This window comes from Anabrus simplex, chromosome 1, assembly GCF_040414725.1.
Source record: "Anabrus simplex isolate iqAnaSimp1 chromosome 1, ASM4041472v1, whole genome shotgun sequence".
NCBI lineage: Eukaryota > Metazoa > Arthropoda > Insecta > Orthoptera > Tettigoniidae > Anabrus > Anabrus simplex.
The window spans coordinates 294,740,100-294,756,316 of NC_090265.1; the positions used below are offsets into that span (position 1 = coordinate 294,740,100).

The 16,217-nt window shown below is 38.4% G+C and overlaps 1 protein-coding gene across 1 annotated transcript in view; it reads right to left on the reverse strand.

The window, feature by feature from the left end:
* Positions 1–16,217, reverse strand: part of LOC136865213 (UDP-glucosyltransferase 2) — a 62,718-nt gene that overhangs the window by 19,941 nt on the left and 26,560 nt on the right. The window contains exons 3-4 of the mRNA XM_067142393.2: positions 12,441–12,663; positions 7,797–8,016 (exon numbers count right to left, since the gene is read on the reverse strand). Coding sequence (XP_066998494.2) covers positions 7,797–8,016; positions 12,441–12,663 — 443 coding nt within the window. The remainder of the gene's footprint in view (positions 1–7,796; positions 8,017–12,440; positions 12,664–16,217) is intronic.

Genomic DNA, 16,217 nt, shown 5'->3' on the forward strand with positions numbered 1-16,217 from the left:
TAAGTGGTGGAGGGTGGGAGGGATGGGAAAGGTTCAAGGCGGGGTGGACGGGAGAGGAAGTGATGGTGTTTGTATTGTCGGGGGACCCTTAATTGACTTAAAGAAAGAATTTTGAACGACCGATTTGTTTTTTCTGTAATAAGTAATGAAAAGGTCAAATAAAATATTGGGTTTCTCAGTTATTTCGTTAAGGTTATAGTTGGCATTAAAGTAGGCCTATTGATCTAAATGAATGTAAAAGTTCTCTATTATATTGAGTAGAGGTCCTTTCCTAGCTATTTTGAGAATGTCCATGTCTGTTTCAATATTCGTGAATTTGTGGTTATAGTCTACCATATGTTGGCCGATAGCTGAAAATTTGTTGTATCTGACTGCATTGAAATGTTCTAAATATCTAATGTTGAAGCTCCGGCCGGTTTGCCCCACATAAGAAATATTAGAGCATGTATTACATTTAATCCTGTAGACGCCTGATTTTGTGTACCTATTTATTTTATTAATATGTGATGTGTTATGTAAGATTTGTGTGTTATTGTTGTTGTTGGTTTTAAAGGCTATTTTCATACCTTTTTTCTTTAAAACATTGGTGATCTTGTGAATTCCATTGACGTAAGTGAAGATGGAAAAAGAGTCATGTTTACGTGGTTCTTTTTTAAGTGTGGTCTTCGGGCGAAATTTATGTTTGTTAATGATGTTTTCTATGAAATGGCTATTGAAGCCATTGAATCTGGCAATGTAGCGGATAGTATTCAATTCGGTATGAGGATCTTTTTTATTCATAGGAATCTTCTTTCCCCAGGTTCATTGGGGTCCCGATTGAACTGAGACTACTTCTGTATAACACAGAAAGCCTTTAATTCCACCATAGAAACAGGTTCAACTTTGTCAATTTTAATCTGGTGCTAGTCTCATCGGACAATTCTTCCCTCTACGCAAAAGTGGAACTTACATCTACAACTTTCTAGAAGCATATACGTAGTTATATATGTCAATCGTGCAACACACGAGCAACTGCCAACCAAAGACTATCTCATCAAGAGTTTTTTAAGTGACTTCACAAGATTTTATTTGTCTTTGTGAACACTTCTGTTACTTTTATCATTATTCGCAAATACGGTTTTTTTCACTTTTATCTGTCATTCCACCACCATCCCATCCTTTTAAATCCTCTCTCATTTCTCCATACTATTTTTATCACTATGTCTTTTACTGTTGTAATTTGGCTAGGCTGATGATGGTCCACAGTGGACCGAAACTAGTACCTTTTAACGTCATTGTAATGTTTTTGTAAAAACATCAAATGATTTTTTAGTATTGAGAAGGTGGAATATTAAAATTTTGTATTTACTTTAAGCACAACTCAATCTAACATATAGATATAGGAGATACGAGAAGATATCATGGGACCAACCATGTAGAACAATGAAAGAGGCGTCTGATGGTGAGGTCCGTTTGCAGATATGTCGCAGAGTTTCAAAGCAGTAACTCTCGAAATATAGGTCTTAACTTCTAGAGTGTGTCTGTGCATTGACTATTTTGGGGACATTTCTGTACAGTTATCCGTTTCAGGTGTAATAATGACCATCTGCATATTTCTAGCTTTAGTGTCTGTTTTTCTGTTTGTCTGTTTGTCTATAACTTGGAAACTACTGGATATATTTACACGAAAATTCATATTTAGAATCCGCATGTCCTTGGGTAGGTTTCAGGGCAAATGCTGTTTCTAAATCCGTGAAATGACTGGGGGGTTTATACGAAAACGAAACGTGATTTTGCACTCCCACAAAATGTACACAACCAAACTTAATAGAAATCTACCTGCCTTAATGGAAATTAATTTTTAAACCTTTTTTCTCATGTGCATCATTTCGGTAAGAGGATTTATAAGGGAGATATCATTAACCGGACTTTACTTAAGAACGGGCCCGTGTTGAGTGTATTTCTTACAACTTGAAAACTATTGAAGATATTTAAATCAAACTTTATACATAGCATTCACCTTTCCAAAGGTATAATTTAATGGTCAATAACATTTCCTGTTCCTGGAATGGAGTGGCGGTTTATAGGGAACCGAAATGGTGAATTTACTCTTCCACAGTATATATAGTACATGACCAACCTGACTGGAAATCGACCAAATTTGTTGGAAATCCATTTCTAAAACTTTTTTTCATGTGTATTTTTTCGACAGAAATATTAATAAGGGAGATATCATGAATGGTCGGTTTGGCAGGGTAAGTCCAGCAGACATAGACCAAAAGATGTTGTACGTGCAGCTGATTCCTTATCTATCTATATAAAATCCTAACGACTGTGTGCCTGTACATTGACTATTTTGGCGAAATGTTCGCACAGCTACGCGTTTAAGGGGTAATAATAACCATCTGCATAATTTTTTGGTTTAGTTTCCTGAAAGTCCTAATTTTAACCCTCCTCGCCCAAAATCCACATTGGGGCATTATCTGCCACACAAACAAGAAAACAGAACTTTGGCAAAATCATACGTGTTAGCCTGTAACGAACAGAACATTTCCAAGAGCTTTACATTTTTCACTTTTTTCCCCGAAGAATATCGAAATATGGAGGCAATTTTAATGATGGTGCAGATCTTCGCGAAGTTCTATCACATAAGGGAAGGCACAATCTCCGTTCAATTTGGAGTGATCTACAACCTTGGTCTTATCCCTTTTTGTTGTATCTGTATCCCTTTTACGTTTGATTTTTGTCTATTTCTCGATGTTAAGTAAATTTGGACTTTTCACATGCATAATTCATACTTTCAATCACTTATAAGAAAGATAGAATCATCAAACCCTACACGAAAATTGGCCCACCCAGTAGCCATATGTGAGCCAAATGCTATGTATGTAGCTGTCACATAATTATCTGAAAAGTAATGCAATGTGAGATAATCTTACAAAAATGTTACCCTATTCAACGTTTCTAACTCAGCCTGACCCATGAATAGATCAGATATCATACGACCAGCCATTTAGCCCGCTAAATCTGACGTCTTATGAGACAATCCTTTGTCGATATGACGTACCGTTTTGCAGCAGTCAATCTGTAAAAAGGTCTGCAATATTTTAAGCATGCATATACTTTCGTATGTCGACCTATATATATTCACTGATGTCGTGTTGTAGCGATCGAGAAAGGGTGTGTCTGCTATTGTAATCAGTACTCCCCACACCGACTTTGACTGGCAGTAGGAATGGGGTCCTTCTCCAACACCTGTGTAACTGGCATTAGTAAGGAAGGCCTACCATTGTAGTGAATAATTCACTTCTCGATTTGACTTGCAGAAGGCAAGGGAGCATGCATTGTTGTTTCAAAGTCCCCTACCCGATTGTGTTTGGCTGTAGGCAAGGGTACCCGCTCTTATAAACAAAAGTATCCATCTAAAATGTGACTGGTATTAGGCATAGTGGCCTGCTATTTTGATGGAAACTCACCAACTTGGTGTGACTGTAGTAAGCTGGCTGGCTGTGGGAAAAGGGGGCTGTCATTATAATTATAACTGCACAACTCAGTTTCGACTGGTAGTAGGCAAGTTGCCAAACATTCTGATGAAAACCGTAATCTGTCTGGAAGTAGGGAAGGGGGCCTGCCATTGTAACGAAAACTCCCAAATCGATTGTGACAGCGCAGTAGGCGATGTGGCCTGCAATTATAATGAACATTTCCCAACTCGATTGTGAATGGCAGTAGGCAAGTGAGCCTGCCGTTATCATCACAAATCCGTAACAAGCACTTTACATTGGAAACACCGTATTGGGAACCTCCCTAAGCTGTTTCTCGGATAACGCTAAGAGACATCCCATTTTAAAACAATCTTATTTACTGTATGTACATTATCTACTTCGATATTCGAATACAATGTAGAATACCGTAGCGAAGCACGGGTACATTTGCTAGTAATCAAAAAATTATGTTGGACCGTCTGTAAACATTTCACATTCTCACTATTAAGAAGTCGACAATGAAACTCATGTCTTGTAACCAATCAGGTGAACTGTTTGCAACACCGACCCGTCTGTGAGAGTATGCAGATTGTGTGCTAACGCGGCCTATATAAACCGCTAAATGACGTAATTTTTCTGAAAATTAGGAGAATATTCTTAGTAAATAGGCACTATGTAGTACTATTCCACTGCGCATTCGTAAGCTCACAGCCTGAGGCCATGTTTCAGACTTCATAATTCCTATATATGTGAGTTACACGTTTTGTTAATGTACACGAGTGTCGTAGGAGCACCCATTACCTGGAAGCAAAACGGATGTCATTGAGAGTGGCATCTTACGGTGTATTTAGGAGAAAACACAATATTATTTTTAAAAACCCGAAATCTTTTACATTTCCTCCAATACTTTAATAAACACATTTATTGGATAAGCATGTTAAGTTTCATTATATTGAGCCCTTGAACTTAATAAACGTTTTTATCAAGGAAATATTAACATCAACCGGCTAGAAGAGCAGAAAATACTTTAGAAGTCTTAGTGTATGACGAAGGTGTTGCGTCTGCCGTGTAGAGGAAGCTGCGTATTGTGTGATACAAATTCGTACGTTCCGTGGGCAACGGTGAAAATATCAGCTAATCTTTCCACAATCTGTTCAAACAATGAAACCAGCAGAAGTGGGGCTTTCTTGTGCCAGACGCAGATATCCTGTACGAATCATCACTCAGATTAACTTCTCTTAATGCCAGGCTTCAAACTTCGGATCTCTCTAATAATGCAGCAACTTATGTCTGAACAACGGTATAATTTACGCTTTATTAGATAGATAGATAGATAGATAGATAGATAGATAGATAGATAGATAGATAGATAGATAGATAGATAGATAGATAGATAGATAAATGTCCTTATTGGCGCAGTTAAGGCCATTGGGCCTTCTCTTACACTAAACCAATTAGTATACATTAAAGTCATAAGTAATTATACCGTAATTAATATTAGAAGACACAATAAAAACACAATCAGAATACAACTGAAATAAAATTCCACCACAGAAGGACATACATAAAACAACAATAATGATAATAATAATAATAATAATAATAATAATAATAATAATAATAATAATAATAATAATAGCTAGTAATGATATTGTAGTAGCACGATCACTGAAAGGCTAGAAATTCACAGGTCACTCGCATCCTGTTATACCTCTTAACGCTCTTTTAAATGACACTGTAGTTGGTATTCCTCTGACGTCGTCCGGTAAACTATTCCATTCTCGTGCGGTAAACACCGAGAATGAGCTGTTATATGCGGCAGTTTGATGGTGAGGGATGATGAGCAGGTTGAATGTTTGAGCCCTTGTATGTCTGTCATGAACATTTGAGAAATAATGGAAACGTGAAGAAAGGTAAGATGGGGAAGATGTAGTAAGAACTCGATGGAGGAGAGACAAAGTATGATGGTTACGACGAACACGGAGTCGCGACCACTCTAATTTTAGGAAAGATGGTGACACGTGGTCATATTTTCTTAAATTGCATATATATCTCGCACATACATTTTGAGCGCGCTGTAGCCTTAGGGAAAATTGCGGCCTGACGTCATTGAAAACAACATCACAATAGTAAAAATGTGGCAGTACAAGGGCTTCAATTAATTTCTTTTTAAGTTTTATTGGAAATATATGTTTACATTTATGTAAAGAATGTAAAGCTGAGTAAACTTTTTGACAGATGTGTAAGACATGTGCAGACCAAGTCATGCGTTCGTCCATGATAACACCGAGATTCTTCACTTGTGATACAAAAGGAATTGGAACATTCTGAAGGATTACTCTTGGCAACGGACGTTTAGTTATACTTGTTATTTGACTTTGATGGCCAAGATGGATTACTTGCGACTTTGTGGGGTTCAATTTCAGGTCGTGCGCAGCAGACCAATCACTAACGGACTGTAAGTCAATATTTAGCAAGTCGATATTTTCCTGGAGGTCTCGCGCTGTAGAGTCGGTGTAGAGTTGAAGATCGTCAGCTTACATATGGTATTTGCAGTGTCTTAAATTGGATGACATGTCATTCACAAAGAGTGCGAAAAGAAGAGGACCAATTACAGAGCCTTGGGACACTCCTCTCTTCACGTGGCGCCACGAGGAAACGATTCCATTATTACCTTTCACACATTGTTGACGTCCGTGAAGATAAGAATGCATCCAAGCAATCGTACTCTGAGAAAAATGTAGAGCCCTCAGTTTTACAAGTAAAATGTCAATGTCTACGCTGTCGAAAGCTTTACTGTAATCTAGTAGTACCAGAACTGTGAATCGTCCTCTGTCTATTGCTTGTCTAACATCCTCAGTCACATTAAGTAAGGCTGTAGTTGTACTATGTCCTTGTCGGAAACCGGACTGGAGAGGATTAAGGAGATTGTGCGTTCGAAGGTACTCAGACATTTGTGTATGGACTACATATTCTAAGATTTTTGATAAAGCTGATAAAATACAGATTGGACGATAGTCTCCCTCATTCGAAGGCGTTTGACTTTTCGGAAGAGGTAGCACAATAGCCTTCTTCCAGAGAGTTGGATATGTGGAGTATAGAAGAGAGAAATTGATTAAATAAGTTAAGGTTGGTAATATACAATCAAGAATTAGTTTGACCAAGTCATCAATTCCTTTTGCTTTCGTGCCTTAGGAGGGGCGTCACGTGACTGAAAGAGATAGGTAGTCTCCACTGCGAGTAAGGGTACACATCAAATATTGAGAGCATTGTTGCTAGCTGGACACACTTCAGTCAGGTGTTAATTCGTGCTGTGATATCAGATTATGTTAGATCATGTCCTTTTACTGCGAAAATGATCCTTATAAACGATATCATTTCAAATTGTATTAATTAATCTAAAATGCGAATTTCAGTTCACCATTCATCTGCAGCTCCACCTACAATGTTTACAAACGACATTTCGTAATTTTCACTATATTCTTGGATGTCTACATTCTATAGTTCTGCAGGTTTATTATTTAGTTAGGCAATCGCTACGTGTGTTCATTGTTGTGATGGAATCCCAGAATATTAAGCTGGAATTTTATTTCGAGTAAATGGGAGAGAACCGTGTAGTTTCGTTTAATATTTAGGTCAAAATTCTCGACCGTCGGACTTGTCATCGATAGCAATTTGAGGGATAATTAGATATTATATTCTGAAACTATAACGTAATACTTCATTTCCAACAGTAACCATACTGGTGTGCTGTCTTTTTTTTTTTTTTTTTTTTTTTTTTTTTTTTTTTTTGCTAGTTGCTTTACGTCGCACCGACACAGATAGGTCTTATGGCGACTGCTGTCTTCCTGACGGGGTGTAGTTTTCTCGCTCAATGAACAAAATATTATTTTATTTTAGCACGTGAGGAAGGACCGAATATATGTTATTGTTCCCTTTTTTCTCTCAAATGAAATGAAATAATTTGATAAGTACTGAAGCGTAATTTGCAATAGCGATTGTATCGACCACATACATCCAAGGAATTATCCTTATTTCACTATTAGAAATTTTACTGTGTGGAATTTGCAAAGAGTATTATTTTCAGATTTCTCATTTCGAATTAATTTTTGGAAGTTTTAGCTTATTTCTACTAATAAATATAGTTGCATGGACTTAATATATAAGAATAACATTTGAAACTGCACTTCTCTCACAAACACTGTATTACGTTACTTCATAACGAGGAAAATTAAAGCCTTTCCTCAAGTCTGTATGAAATATCTATTAGATTACTGAATGAAATAATAGTAAGATAACAGCGCGTTACAAAATCCTTCAAAAGTACCATACCTGCGATCTTCAAGTACGGTTTTCACAGCGGTGAGAACTGTCTCTTTGCTAAGGCTGTCGTAATCCAGTGGGTATGCCATTCCAATACTTGCTAGACCCGCAATATTCTGCTGCTGGTCAAAGAAGAATGGCATGCCTATGACTGGCATACCTGTATATACCGCCTCCTCAGTACTGTGGAGTCCACCGTGGGAAATGAAAGCTCGTACATTTGGATGATCTGTAAAGCACAGCAGAAATATTACATTCAGTATTTTATAGAAACAATGGGACAACAACATGTAGAGTACTAAAATATTCACTTTATTATTATTACTAATGTTATTTGCTTTATATCCCAATAAATACTTTTACGGTTTTCGGAGACGCCGATGTGCCGGAATTTAGTTTCACAGGAATTATTTTACGTGCCAGTAAATCTACCGACAAGAGGCTGTCGTATTTGAGCACTTTCAAATACCGCCGGACTGAGCCAGAATCGAAACTGCCAAGTTGGGGTCAGAAGTCCAGCGCCTCAACCGTCTGATTCACTTAGCCAGGCATTATTATTATTATGATGATGATTATTATTATTATTATTATTTATTCTATATATTAACGCGTTAAGTTTGAATGGAATACGTAGAAATGAAAAGGTTAGCACAGGATAGGGTGGCCTGGAGAGCTGCATCAAACCAGTCTATGGACTGATGACTCAAACAACAACATTAAAACGTTTACTAAAACCAGATTTGGCAAATCCTTCCATTCCACTGGACCGATTTAATTCATTTTTGTTTTTGTTTTCTCCGGAATTACCCACCGGTGAATCATGAGACATTGATAGGCCTCTAAATTCAACCAGCTTGAGTAATCATAAAATCAAATTATTAAATGATCACTCCAAGAACTGCAGCCGGAGGCTTACCCTAACCCGCAATACATTCTGTACTTAGCAGGTTGCTAAGTGACTGACATTTTCATTAATATACTGATAATGCGATTTTCATCCTTAGTAATATTATTGCATGCAGCCATGTTTGATTACTACCTGTCAAGTCAGAGAATATACACTTCCTCTGATCACGGAAGAATACCAGTCACTGCTAGACACTCCTTGATTCTCTAATCCAGGGCCTGTCAAACGCCCAAAATCTTACGCGTGCAAATCGAGGCGCACGAGTTCCGTGCACTGTGCATCGCTCCCGCTCGGCACGGCTCGTACCAACGCTTCGTCTCTGGGCTACTCGGCTAAGCTCGGCTCAACTCGGATCAATTCGGCTCGGATTTGGAGCGCTACGCAGCAAGTGAGGAATAGGGAGATAGGGGGTGCGAGCGAGACAGGCGTGGGGAAAGAGAGAGACAGCGCTATTGCTCCAAATCGAGGAGTGGGGTCTGCACTCTGGTCAACCAAGCGAAGTCGTCTTTTGCACCGTGCACAGTGCATGCACCAAGCGCATGCACCCTGAGAGGCCCTGCTCTAATCTTTTCCAGCTTCCAAGTATATTCAACAGATGGCAGAGCGTTCATAACAACTACATGCTGCTAAGAGGAATAGTCTACGTACAAACGTACCCCATCATGACATACGCCTTAGATACTATCTGAGAACACCTATCGAAGGATAGCTTAGCTGCATTAGAAAGAGCAAAGGCCATGTGTCTTAAAGAGGTCCTCTGCCTGTCAGAAAACGCCTTTCGAGACTAACCTATGAGGTCACAAGGCAACCGTTCTGTGTAGAAGAACTGCGATCAAAAATACCATTCCAAATCCCCGAACCCCGCCAAATCTCCTGGCCAGAGAGAAGGCGTTACCTTCTAGGTGGCCCGCCCCTCCCCTTCGGGGAGGGGAATGAAAACATCCCCCTTGGTCCTTGGTCCATTGTCTTCTAAGACACAATACCAAGCTTTACATCAAGAAATTCAGGATTAAAAAGAGCGAAGATATGAATATATTTTACCAAACACACGGCATGTTACTCAGAATGGATGATTTATGACTGCGAACTGTGGCATACCATAACGTGCTTCTTATTAAATGTTCATGAAACCTTTGAAAAGGGCAGGCAAAACAATATGGCTACGACAGGCATATCAAGACGACTTATCTGACTATTTATAAGAAAAGCTGCGGAACAGCAAGGGTTATCTTCTTTTTCTTTTCTTTTTCTTCTTCTTCTTATTGTAGTAGACCATTTTAAAGATTTTTTCTCCTCAACGTAGAAATTAATTTTACTGACTAACTTGTTGCTTGAGTAAGAAAACCATTATAATTATAACGGAACGTTATAAAACGTAGTCATTCTTATTTTTAAAGCCGGCCCCCGTGGTGTAGGGGTAGCATGCGTGCCTCTTTCCCGGAGGCCCCGAGTTCGATTCCCGGCCAGGTCAGGGATTTCTACCTAGACCTGAGGGCTGGTTCGAGATCCACTCAGCCTACGTGATTAGAATTGAGGAGCTATCTGACGGTGAGATAGCGGCCCCGGTCTAGAAAGCCAAGAATAACGGCCGAGAGGATTCGTCGTGCTGCCCACACGACACCTCGTAATCTGCAGGCCTTCGGGTTGAGCAGCGGTCGCTTGGTAGGCCAAGGCCCTTCAAGGGCTGTAGTGCCATGGGGTTTGGTTTTTTGTTTTTTATTATTTTTAAAAGGGAATGAATGGATTGTTTCATATGCGAAAGTTTTGCTGGGTTCGAACCTCATGTATGTAATGTTGTCTTCATATTCTCTTTACCAGCTATTAACATTAACATATTTTCCATATTAAGTTATTACTCTCGTAATTAATTTTAGAATCCACATTCGTGCACACATTTTGTTATTTGCTATTTGATTCTGAACTCTTGTATAATATACTGGTGTCAGTCTACTGTATTCTCATACAACACATCACGCGTACTGTTGTTTCTGTTGTTTCCGTGGCCAATGTAAATACCAATTTTTCTCATTCTTGTTCGTAGACCGTGTTAAAGCACATGTTATTGTGGTGTATGGAAGTGTCTATGATTATTTGGGAATTATTTAAGGAAAGAACTCAACATAAAATTAATATAGTGCTGGTATACTTTCCTGGTGTGCAGTATAAAATATTTGAGGAAAACGGTATGATTTCAACTTAACTGTCAAAATTCAATTTTTGGATAAACAGCTCTGAGAGTCATTATTATTGGAATTCCACCTTACTTACTTATAATTAGAGGAAATCAAAATGTGAAAATTCACTTTTTATACCAGATAATATAGAGATTTACAATGTGTATAATTGATTTCGCACGAATTCATTCATGGCTGCAAGCGATATGGGAACAAGGATATCGCGACTTACAATATGTATAATAATTCTATTCGCGCGAAATTTTTGACGTGACACGTCTTTTGAATTGAGGTCCGTATGTCCTGCGAAAAACCGATGTGACGCTTTTCATTCAACACAAAAATGGATCACACCGGAATGGTTTGTGTGTTATTTTAAAGTAGAACGACGAGTGAACAAAATGTGATCGCGATACCTGATTTAATGCCCATAGAGTCGTCACAAGGTGGTAAAAATTACTGACCTGGTCAGGAATCGAACCCGGGGTCTCTGAGTAAGAGTCAGGCACGCTATCCTTATACCGTGGAGCCGGCAAAGATTGTGATGTAAACCTCTCTAAATAGTGGTTAGGGACAAAAATGATTTTACACTAAAATAAATATTTCATATTTTGATTTTTTTCGCATTTCAAACCCGGCAGAGGTAGTCGGATTTTTGAAGGGCGGAAAAAAGTCCATTCGACACTCCATGTCATACGATGTCGGCATGTAAAAGATCTCTTGTGACACATTTGGTATTTACCCGACAAAATTAATTAAATCTCAGCCATAGACGCCCAAGAGAGTTTCGGTTTACTCGGTCTGCCATCTAGTGGGGGCCTAGAGTAAAATGGAACGTCGAAATTGACGAGCAGATAGCCAGATTTGAAATGTCTGCACACGGTAGCTGAGGCCATACGATTATTATTATTATTATTATTATTATTATTATTATTATTATTATTATTATTATTATTATTATTATTATTATTATTTACCTAATGCCTTCAATATCGTTGATGGAAAAGTAGGCTACATATCTATGTATAAAGAATTAATACAGGCAATAATGGTTGTTTCTTTAAAAAGCCTACGGTGCCGTAATTAATACGACAATATAGCTTGGGACATCTTGGATCCTGAACGTCGCGTGTTTGTGTGTCTGACTCAGGCAAACTTGGTGCTGTGTAATTTGTGGTGGATGCAAAACTTGTCTTCGCCTAGGACTGGAATAAATGATTCGGATTTTAAAATAAACTGTATTTGCTGCTTCCTTTACGTCGCACTGGCACAGGCAGGTCTTCTAGCGACGACGGGTTAGGGAAGGGCTAGGATTCGGAATTACGCAATCGTTACAGCCCCTGAATTTGCCTGATATAAACTGGAAAACCTATCTTCAAGGCTGCCGATACCCCCTTCCGAATACAGAAATAAATTACTGTAGGAATATTTGCTACTGAGTGTGTTTAAAACTATCATTATCCTTTTATGAGGTCTAATTTTTAACTAAAGTAAGGAATACTGAAAATCTCGAGCAGCAAAGATATTGTCATAGGATGAATAGTAAGCCACAGTATTTGCTAAAGAACTCACTTAACACATCAATTTGTGGAAGCCACGAGGATGTCTTGACATTTGCTGGAATATCCTTGAGGACTTTACCATCCATCTTCCAGAGAATTCGCTGCGGCAATTCTCTAAACGCTTCCAGAAAGGCTCTACATTTCTCTTCTGGTAGAGTACTTCCGTTGATCATGGAGCCTAGACTGAAGTAAATAACTCCATGAGGTGCATCGTTGATATACTCCTCAATGTCCTGAAAAATACAGAAGGTGATCACCAACTTCAGTAAAAATCAAGTCAGACAAGACAGTCTTCATTTATGTGGCACTCACAAAATTTATAATTAGAGGAAATCAAAATATGAAAATTCACTTTTTATACCAGATAATATAGAGATTTACAATGTGTATAATTGATTTCGCTCGAATAGTTCATTCGTGGCTGTAAGCGATTTGGCAACAAGGATATCGCGACTTACAATGTATACAATAATTCAATTCGCACGAAATTTTTGAAGTGACACGTCTTCTGAATTGAGGTCCGGATGTCCTGCGAAAAACCGATGTGACGCTTTTCATTTAACACAAAAATGGATCACAATCGAATGGTTTGTGTATTATTTTAAAGTAGAACGACGAGTGAACAAAATGTGATCGCGATACCTGATTTAATGTGCATAGGGTCGTCACAAGGTGGTTGCCCAGTTAAGGTATGTGTTTGCTGGTCGAACGTAGGCTGAGTGAATCTCGAACCAGCAGGTAAAAATTACTGACCTGGTCAGGAATCGAACCCGGGGTCTCTGAGTAAGAGGAAGGCACGCAATCCATATACCGTGGGGCCGGCAAAAACTGTGATGTAAACCTCTCTAAATAGTGTTTAGGGACAAAAATAATTTTACACTAAAATATATTTCATATTTTGATTTTTTCGTATTTTCATATTTGGAAAAGTACATTTTCATATTTTGACAAACTCTCTTCATATGGTGGCTATTTATAATATACTAGAACAGGGATGCCAAACTTTTTCCGACTAGCGTGTCAGTTAAGATCTTGTTTAGTACATTTTAATTTCTAATGTGCCACCAGTTATTTTCTTTTATAATCATCATGAAAGGGGCCGCCTGGCCGAAGCGGTGAAGGCGTGCTCGGTTCGCCGGGAAGGATATGGGTTCGAATCCACGTCAGGAAGTCGTAAAATTTAAGAAACGGGATTTCCACTTCCGGAGGTGCATATGGCCCTGAGGATCACTCAGCCTACACCAAAAATGAGTACCAGGTTAATTCCTGGGGGAAAGGCGGCCGGGAGTAGAGCTAACCACTCTATTCCATCACGTGCCGATGTTAACGATGGTGCAAGCCTTTACTTCATTTATGTATTACATTGCAATACATATAAATACATTCGACTGGATGTTTCGTGATTTTATTTTGCAAACATCACCAAAAATTACATTTAAAAAGTGGTAAATTTTAAGAATAATATATGTATATTTTGCTCTAATCTAATTAAATTTGGTCATATAATTTATTGTGACAACCGGGCGAGTTGGCTGTGCGGTTAGGGGCGCGCGGCTGTAAACTTGCATGCGGGAGATAGTGGGTTCAAATCCCACTGTCGGCAGCCCTGAAGATGGTTTTCCGTGGTATACCATTTTCACACCTTGATTAAGGCCACGGCCGCTTCCTTCCAACTCCTAGGCCTTTCCTATCCTATCGTTGCCATAAGACCTATCTGTGTCAGCGCGACGTAAAGCCGCTAGCAAAAAGAAAAGAAAAAGAAAAAAGACAATTGTGACATAATTCTTCATTAAAGCGTAAAGTTAAAATACGCTATGTTGTTCGATTTTCGACCTATTCATTACTTGTTAAAAACATGAAAATATGTCAGTATATTATCTGACGTGTCACAGAAGTCGTGTTCGCGTGTCACCTAGTGGTACGCGTGTCATAGATTCACTAAGCCGGTTAACTAGACGATACAATTAATTAAAAATTTTAAGTTGTTTAGTATTCCTGTATGGTAGTTTAAAGAGGAGTGCAAAAGAAGATGTTGTGAGGAGAAAAATGTGTGGAAGAGTGATTCTCGAAGTTAGGATGGAAATTTCATCACATATTACGAACTTAATCTATTTTACGCACAGTTATTGTTGTTAGTGTGTACTCTCTGCACAGAGCACGTAGGCAGAGAGTTTTGCCTCTCCTATTCAGAACTACTGTTTCACAATGAAAGAGAAAGATGTGAATCACATTGGCTTTATAAGCGTTAACCAGTCAAGATTAGGCAACACGCGTTCAAATATATATAAAACAATTTAAGTAAATGTAACTCAAATTTGAATTTCCGGGAAAGACCAAACAGTGATAACGTTCCTAAGTGAGCCAATTTGTTAATTCCCAGATTAAATGGAAATATGAATTTTGATTAATATGTCGTAATTAATTAATTAATTGAAAAATATATTTTAATAGAATCTATGTATATAAACAAAATGTATATAAACAAATGCATATTTATTATTTCAAGAAAATTTTTCTGATAATTATTCGCTTCATACGTAATGCTGATCATCTGAAGGCGTTTTCTGCACTTTTTCTTTTATAATTTGCTTTACGTCGCACCGACACGGATAGGTCTCATGGCGACGATGGGATAGGATAGGAAGGAAAAGTGGGGGGGGGGGGGGGAGGAGTGGGAAGGAAGCAGCCGTAGTCTTAATTTAGGTATAGCCTGGTGTTAAAATTGGAAACCATGGAAAGCTATCTTCAGCGCTGCCAACAGTGGGGTTCGAAGCCACTATCTCCTGGATGAAAGGTCACAGCTGTGCGTCCATAACCGCACGGCCAACTCAGCCCCGTTTTGTACCTCTCCGTCTGTTTGTGTTCCTAAAACCGGAGGATCAAAGCGGTTGTTAAATATCTCCGTTAACATTATGTCCATAGCACATCTCATATAACAAATGTTGTAGAGATTGCTATTTACGATCATTCGTGCCATATTTACGAAAATTCACTATTTTGTTGAATTCCTGTGAGGTACTCGGTGCTTATCACTTCAGGGTCTTTTAATTCAGGATTTACAGGGAGAAAAGATAGTCATTTTTCCTTTGTTCTCGATAGATTAGATAATAAATAATAAGAGATTATCATCATCAGTGAGTTTCTTGAGTCGTCAGTTACAGCGCCACGCTAGACGTCGGAGGAACTTACAGTAAGTATGTAACATGGAAGCAGGAGCGATTTTGTACAAATTTGGACAAGGAAATGGACTGCACTCTACATTCCGACATCTTCCTCTTTCTATCCAGATTTTTTTCATTTTTATCGTACTGCGCATTGCTGCATTCGGAGAAAAATGTCAGTTGCACATACCGTAATTAATCTGTTAATCGAACCACAGAACTTCGCATAAATTCATAGATGAAACATATATTACATTGCAAAATGACGTTCGAGGGACGGGTACAAAAGCCAGTATAGAATAATTTGCCGGTTTGGTGTGTTTCAAGGACAAAGCTTAGTTTTGATGTAGGTAGAAATAATGATTTTTCTGATTCCTTGGTCGAAAGTATCGTTCTATCTTACCATGATCAGGAAATATATATATATTTTTTTGCTATTTACTTTACGTCGCACCGATACAGATAGGTTTTATGGCGACGATGATCAGGAAATAAATATCCACGATAAATTATTCTTGTTCTTCTCCTTCTTTTCTTCTTATTATTATTCTTATTATTATTAATCCATGGGTCGCAGTGGTACAGTTATTGGACTGCCAAGTCGTTGCATGGAGACTCCCGTTAAA